The 8,034-nt window shown below is 32.3% G+C and overlaps 1 protein-coding gene across 1 annotated transcript; it reads right to left on the reverse strand.

Moving 5' to 3' along the window:
* Positions 1-183: 183 nt before the first annotated feature.
* On the reverse strand, positions 184-7,720 carry LOC102654592 (coiled-coil domain-containing protein 112). The gene is made up of 6 exons (XM_026441927.1): positions 7,311-7,720; positions 7,000-7,103; positions 6,645-6,908; positions 5,586-6,243; positions 5,266-5,499; positions 184-5,198 (listed from the first exon to the last, which is right to left on the reverse strand). Exons 1-6 carry the CDS (start codon positions 7,529-7,531, stop codon positions 5,153-5,155), a joined length of 1,527 nt encoding a protein of 508 aa, XP_026297712.1. The 5' UTR covers positions 7,532-7,720; the 3' UTR covers positions 184-5,152.
* Between the last annotated feature and the right edge of the window lie 314 nt (positions 7,721-8,034).

Below are 8,034 nucleotides of genomic sequence, written 5' to 3' on the forward strand. Positions count from 1 at the left end.
ATTATGAGAGAGAGGGAGAGAGGAGAGAGAGAGAGAGAGAGAGAGAGAGAAGAAAACAAAAAAACGTTGTTTGTAATATCTGTATATACAAATTTCAAGTAAAGTATCTTATTTTCTTACAAACTATATAGCGATGACATTACGAAAGAATACTTAAAATTTTGTTGTAATATTAAGTATTTATTCAGAATTCATGTTGTCCCAATATAGTTTGCTTTATGCACACAACTCGTCTTTTGGTGTAATTAAAAAAAAAAAAAAAAAAAGAACTATCGTTTTTATACAAGCTTAGGAATAAATGAAATAAAAAACAAAATAAAAAACAGTGCAGAACGAAAAGAAAGAGAAAAAAAATACGAGGAAAAAGGATAATTGAAAGGATAACAGAAAGAAAAGAAATGCGATCTACTGATTTTCGGATGGAGAATGAACGAAATTATGGGTGAGAGGATAGGATGAGATCAAGGAAGAGAGGCAGACGAGAAGGAAAAACCTGTGAAAAAAAAAAACTCGTGGTTGAGAGAGTAACGCGAGATCTTCGACGGATCATGCAGTTCTTTAATCACTCGTTTCCTTCGTGATGGCGCTATGTGTCCATTTTGACTGTCTAGGACCGAGCATCGTAATAGTTAGTGCGAAATTCGCGTGTAAACGTTTCCATCGTGTCCCAGATTCAAAAATCGATCGAGATACAACTGTGATCTTTAATATTGAAGCGGGGATGCGTGCATCGCTCTTTTCGTCGCGATATAATTCGTCTTTTTTATACGTTTATAGAAAATCCATCGGTCATCATCGATAAACATTCTATCGGAACAAGTAATTTGAGGTTACTCGTTGTCCTGGATAGTCGAATACAACATTTATCATACACACGTACGGTTAAAATGGAAATGAGCTATTTAACGGTATAGACCACATTACATATGATGTTTCAGTGAAAGCGAAACCATGCGATATCATCGTCCATATTCTTTAGAGAACGTTAGCTTGATACGTTTGTTGTCCCGTCGAGGTTAGTTGAAACACGGAGGAAACGAGTGAATTGATCGAAGAATGACTGCGTGAACCGAAAGCCTTGGCTGGTGATCGAAAGACTGCGACAAACATGGATGGAAAGATATAAGGTTTTTACTTTAAACGTGAATCATCTTTTTCGTCCTGCGAGAACGTTACCATTTTACGATCATCGTCAATCATTATTGCATTTACAGTTGGTCGTTTATTTCTTATGGGAAGAAAATAAAAATGATTACAAAAGGAAAAAAAAAAAAAAATCGCTGGCTGTTGAACGGATCTATCGGAGGTTAGGCCGTGAAACCGTCGACGAGAAACGAACGCAAACAAAATGATCTAGGATGATAAACGCTTCTTTCGTTTTAATCTCGATTTAAAGTAGCACTCTATTGGGGTCCAGATGTACATTCATCTATATCTCATCAATAAATCTGGCAGCAAAAGAAGTATGAAGAATTCATTCGATTAGTTATTAAGACTCTCATCTCGCAAGAAATATACGTGGATAATAAGTTTCGATGATAAATTATATTTTCTTTCCGTTTAATATCCAATACAATTTATATTTAGTTTATCGAAAAATAACACGATTTCATTTGATTATCAATTTATATAATCGTACAGAAAGAAAAAGGTTGATTTGATCCGTGTACATTTCTTGCTTCTAGATTAGTGAAAAACGTTCTCGAAAATCGTCGCGAATCCTTAGAAACTCCCCGAAAAATCGATTCGATTAAAAATTTTGTAAAAAAAGAAAAAAAAGAAAAAAAAAAGAAAAGGAAAAAAAAAATTTCCGACATCGATATCATATTGATTCTAGAAAATTATACGAATCGCTTTTATCGATCGCGTTCCCTTTTGTCTTGGAGCCTTCTTTGAACGACGCGATTCTTCATCTGACGAGGATTGATCTCGATCTAGAGGATCCCGAGTCCGATTCATTACCGTCCCCGAACCGTGTGCAATGCTAGAAATTAGAGAAACTCGTGGTAGACTATCCGTGACGAGTGTCGAAGTCCGTGAAATCGCGTACGCCGTAAAACGACGCTGTTTTCCGACGCTTCGAGATAGAAAAGGGACACGCACATTTTTCGATCGCTAGGGCAAGAGTCGTTCGTTGCAAATGGAATTATCGATCGATCCTGACTGTTTGATCGTTCGACGCGAGGAAAAGGAAAAGAAAAGGATCGAATACACACCTGTTGCGCCTACACAGAGTTACGCAAGAGAAAGAAAAGAAAGTAAATAGGATAGAAGAAGAGGGAGAGATGAGATATCGCGTGGTTGAGGTTATCAAATGATAAATATTTGTTTAGAAGGAGAAGGGAGGAATAAACTAATAAATAGTAAAAGGCTGAATGAGAAGATCTTTAAACTTGTACAAAAATGTTCAAGGTGTGTACATATTTATTATTAAAAAAAAAAAAAGGGAGGGGGGGGAGTTGAGTTACGAAGAGGAAAATGGCGAACAGTGTGGAGGAAAAACGGTGTCGAATCGTCTGGCAGTCCTTGTTTTCGAGAGGAGGAATAATACGAGAACGAAAGGATGAATAAGAACAAGTGTATATGTATGCGTGCGAGTGTATACGTGTGCGAGCAAAGTGGAACAAGATGACGGGGGTGAATGATGATACGAGTTGGAACGAGTCGTTGGAAGATGGAAACGTTTCATTAAACATTTTATTGTTCGTTGTAATAAACTTCTAGAGAAATGATATGCATTATTAAAGAGAGAAGAAGAATTCTAAACGGTTATATATTTCTTTGTGCATATATACATATATAGATTGATATATATATATGTGTATATATACATACATACATACATACAGCTCGAAGGGAAAGGAAATCGATGAAGTTATTTAATATTGCTAATGTGGTGTGGCGTTTAACTGACGTATCGGTATGCCAGCGAGGATGTGAATGTGAAAATAGGATGATTGTGAATTGTAAAGTTTCGCGAGAAAGATAGAGAGGAAGCGGAAGTTGTGGACGTAGGAGGTAAAGATAAATAGGTGGACTAAAAAGGAAAAAAAAAAAAAAAAAAAAAGAAAAGAAAAGAAAAAAAAAAAAGAAAAATAAAAATGAATTATAGAGACACTCGTCGATTCTGATCGATCTATCGTACTCAGCACAGTACGAGGCACATTTGTATTATAACATTATACATATTATATATATATATATAAATACATATATATATAAATATATATATTGTATCACCTATGTTTTTGTATTTGGTAATCTAAACGAAAGACGAAAAGGAAAGAAGGAAAATAAAAAAAATCTACAAAAAAGAATATCGAATTAACGAACAAAAGGTTGATAGAAAGTATATTATATATTTGAGTAAAATCGTTGAGAATTGGTATTATCCATGGCTGGACTTTGAGTCATAATTTTCGTCCCTTGTACGTATCTCTTTAATTTTTTTTTCCTCTCTTCGTTCTTTTTCTCTCTGATCTTTTGTGCCCGTTTATTTGCATTCGATATATGCATACACACACACGACACATAACACACACACAACACACACACACACACACACATTCACGCTCAGGTAACGTGGGATTTAGGAGGGGGGGGGAATTAATTATTAATAGTCCACTTTGAACAGGCGAATAAAGTGAACGGTCTTGGATAAAACCAACACTCTTTTACTCATAACTTATTATGTACATCGTCTGAAGAAAACCGATACGTTCGTAAAAGAAAAAATAAACATAAGTATATATCAATCGGTTTCGTTCATTTCCACTTGCCCTTTCATCATTTTGACGAGCGCACTCGTTCAATATGGCGTCTACTTTTCAATTGACTTTTTTTTTCTTTTTTTTTTTTTTTAATAATTGAATAAAAATTACATTTCAAAATTAAAGAAAAAAATAAAAAGAGATCTGTTGTATAAAATTTTTCAAAAAGTTTTTGATAAAGTTTGCGTCGTGTTGTGCTGAGGTCGCGTTTTCAAAATGAATCCAATAATCTTGTATAATTTTCACAGCAGATCAGATTTGTACAGCCAATTTGTATAGCCAGTATTATGGCGAGTTTCGAACGTACGAACGTTCCTCCGTGGCAATAGACGAGCAAGTAGCACGAGTTATTTGTAATTCGAAGATTTTAGCGAACATTGTAAATAACGGAATACGATGGATAAGAAAAAAAAAAAAAGGTAACAATCTCAAAGAATAAATTAAAAAAAAAAAAAAAAAAAAGAAAAACGGATCGATCACGAGACACGATCTCTCATAGTTTCGCTCCGTCAAATTTGGTTGAAAAGTCGCGTTTTGGTGGATACTTTCTCACGAAAGACTGTTACTATATTATTATAGGAGAATACTTTTTAGTATACCAATTCGGAAACGAAGTACAAAAAACAGACCGAGATTTCGTTCGCCCTCTGAGTGAAGAGTGATTTCCGAAGATTTTTGGGGATGATTCGAACAGGAAGTGTAAGTACAATTACTGTAAATAAATAATATAATAATTCAAATATATAATTGATTATAATATATAAATTATTATGCAGTAATTGTGTTAAATATTTGCTGCTCCAAGAGTATGCTCTGTTCGATTAAATTAATTTATTGAAGCTATGAATAATAAATTAGGGCGTCGGAGGAGTGAAACATATCGTATATTTTTTAGCCGTAATAATAATAATAATAATAATTTTCCCCTTCGATTTTCTTCGAACACCTTACTGTATACCTGTGTAAGCAGCATTGATTAATTGAAGGAGAGGAAAAAAAAAAAGGAAAAAGAAAAGAAAAGAAGAAAAAAAATAATAATTGATTGTATTTTTGATTAAACAGGGAATTATAGGTAATTCTTAAGTTGCGTTCGATCAATTGCATGATTATTGTTTTGGAATATCGTTTTAGAGAGAGAAAAAAAAAGAAGAAAGAAATTAAAATTAAAGAAAAAGTTTGTGTAAAGTTCACGTGTGAAAAAAAAGAAAATTGTATATTTATACGTAACTTTGAGTCGCGTTAGCGTGTTACCCATAAAAAAAAAAAAAAAGAAATGATAAAACTTTTACGAGTACAATAAAATTAGGCATAATAATACGATAATACGTACGATCATTTATACTAATGTCTTTTACATTTTTTAATCGGGTATATATTTCTTATTAGACATTTAGATCCTCCGATTCTTCGTTCCTCCATCGGATACACCTGTAATACACCATCCAATATGTAAATAAAAAACAAACGGTTTAATAATAATATCTAATTACTCAACATTCTTGGGATATCCTTGATGTATCGAAATTCGTTCGTATTATTCAACCTCGTCGAATCGTCGTCCATTGTTTTACACTTCTCCCTCCAAACCTTCGTGCTACTCAACAACGTCGAATAATTTCGCGTTTCAACGAGTTCCACCCTCTTCACGTCCACCAACTCGCTTTTCTTCGGTTTCTTTGAACGTAGAATTAAATTTTTCCTCTTCTCCGTATATTCTTTATCCTGCTCCCTGTAAGAAAAATTTCTCTCCGCATTCTATTATATTCGTTTATTTATTTATTTCGTTATTTATTAACATTTTAACCTTAATTTTACCTAAACGCTTTAATCAAAGTTGTGTTATATTTACACCTCTCTCTCTGAACTTTGTTCATTTCTTTCAAACTATTTTCCATCGACTTTTTCTTTTTGTACTCTTCCAAAGATTCCTGAATCTTTTCCCGACGTTTCTTCCTTCTATCTTCCTCCCTTTCTCTCTTCAACTTCATTCGCAGTCTCATCTGTTCCTCGTCCACGAAACGTTTATTTTCCTTCTCGATTTTCCACCTTTTGATCAATTCTTTCTTCTCATCATTATTATTATTATTATTATTATTATTCGAACTCGCACTGCTGTTAGTTTCCGAACGAGTTGACTTCGCGTTTTTAAAAACTTTTATCGCTTTCTCCTCGACAATTTCGTCTTGGAGATCCTCCTTTTCGCGGCAACGCTCCGTTTCTCTCCCAATTTCATCGATATTTTTTATTTTCCTCTCCGATTCTTTTCGCTGCCGCCATTCCTTCACCGCCATCCTTTGCCTTTCCCGCAAATCTTCGTAATGTTTGTACCACGCCTCGTGATTCACTATTGTCTCGGCCGTTAAATCTGGACACTTTTTTCGAATCGTCGTAACCAGAGTCGGGATGCTTTTGCACTTCTTCCTCGTTTTTAAGAAGAACAAGTGATCGTCCAACGTCCAATTTTCCGTGTGACCTGCGTTTTCAATTTCGAATACGTTTTAAAAAAGATTTCTCATTTCTCCTCGACGAACACGTATTCATATATTAATTTATAAATATTTATTAAATCATTATTTTAAAATATTTTTAAAAAGTTAAAAAACACCAAAAATTATAATAATCATATATAAACAAACATGAATAATATGCGTAATAATTAATTTTTTCACTTTAATTCTTTTAAAATTTAAATAAAAAACAAATAAAAATAAATTTATTTAAATTTAATTTAAATCAAATTATTTTATTTAAATTCTTTATTCAAACTTAATTTAAAACAAATTCTTTAATTTATATTCTTTAAACAACTTTTATTTAAACCAAATTCTTTAATTTAAATTATTTAATTTAATATTATTATAATATTTCTATTACCCGTTATCGCAACGAGGCTATGAAAATCATTCACGTCTTTAAATTCGATTTTTTCCTTCTTTTTATTTTCCGTTTTAGTTTTACACGATAATGGACCACGTGTTGTTGCATTTTTCTCGTACTTGTCGAAATTGAAGTTACACTCTTGAAATTCAACGTTTAAAGCATCCCCTTCCTCTTTCAAACTTTCAATCGGATAAGATTTCTTGAAATCCTGCATATTTTGCGAAAGTTTGATCAATTTTGATTTGTACACGTTTACGTCTAAATAAATGTGAAATCACAAATTGTTTGTATAAATATAAGGATTTATCAGGATGGAAATAATATATCTGGGACAAATATATTTATTTACCTAATTTCTTAATTTCTTCCGGATTTTTAACGATATTTTTTACAGAATCCAAGTCGGAGATAATATTTTCCATGTTTTTGTACATCGTGTCTAAATAATTGTGTCTGCCAAATAAAATAAATTAAAGATTTATTTATATTTAAAGATAATATAGATTTGTAGATGTTGTTTGTATTATTATTTTTCATATACGGATTGGCACGTGTTCAAAATCGTGAATGATTAATTCAATTTGTTACGAGAAATTCGAATTAATTTGAATTAATTTGAATAACGTAATATTAAAATATTAAACATACGACGACATTTACCTTCTTAAGGATAACTCTGCATGTTGGTGCGTGATGTCTTGCAATAAATTCGAGTCTATTTTCATGTTTTTAATCGCACTGATTAATCCTTTTTCAAGAATATGCTCTTGCTGTTTCAACCTCAATAATGGTTTCATAAATAAATTTTGCGCGGACGCAACTTTCTTCTTCGACGTGTCATTCCTTGTTTTAACACTGTTATCGTTACCACTGGTGCACATCGGCGGCGGATAATTAATTATCCGTAAATTAGTCGCTAATTAGACGAGAAATTGGTTTCAATAACCCTTTGAGTTGGACGTTTAACGTCAAAGTACGCGCAGCAAAGTTCAATTTCCATTAGTCAACTGTAGAGCGTTCTATAGGTTTCCATAGCAATTCCCCATAACGCATTCCCCATATATATTTGTTGCACCTGTCGTTCGAATGAAAAGTTTTCAAGGTTATTTAGCTTATGATTAAGCTACGTTTATTTTTAATAAGAAATATGACAAGTATGTAATACAACGTTTCGTAAGAAACGTACATTAATATATTATTAAGTTGATAAAGAATACTTGTTTTCAAATATATCGTTATTATTATTCAAAAAGATATTAAAATCAATCGATAACGTGCATTTAATTATTTTTTATTAGCATAAAAACTATAGCATTTTATGCTAATAAAATAAAAACAAATTATGTTATTTTATTATTTATTAATTATTAATGCAAAGTGTTAT

This window comes from Apis mellifera, linkage group LG7 (assembly GCF_003254395.2).
Source record: "Apis mellifera strain DH4 linkage group LG7, Amel_HAv3.1, whole genome shotgun sequence".
NCBI classification, from domain to species: domain Eukaryota; kingdom Metazoa; phylum Arthropoda; class Insecta; order Hymenoptera; family Apidae; genus Apis; species Apis mellifera.

Bases quoted from the DNA above. Each gene is read 5' to 3' on its own strand.
- LOC102654592 (XM_026441927.1), bottom strand. From the start codon at position 7,531: ATGTGCACCAGTGGTAACGATAACAGTGTTAAAACAAGGAATGACACG. The intron at 6,244-6,644 runs GTAATAGAAATA...TTGAAAACGCAG, and splicing joins TAGCCTCGTTGCGATAACGG to GTCACACGGAAAATTGGACG. The intron at 5,199-5,265 runs GTTGAGTAATTA...GGTGTATTACAG, and splicing joins ATCAAGGATATCCCAAGAAT to GTGTATCCGATGGAGGAACG.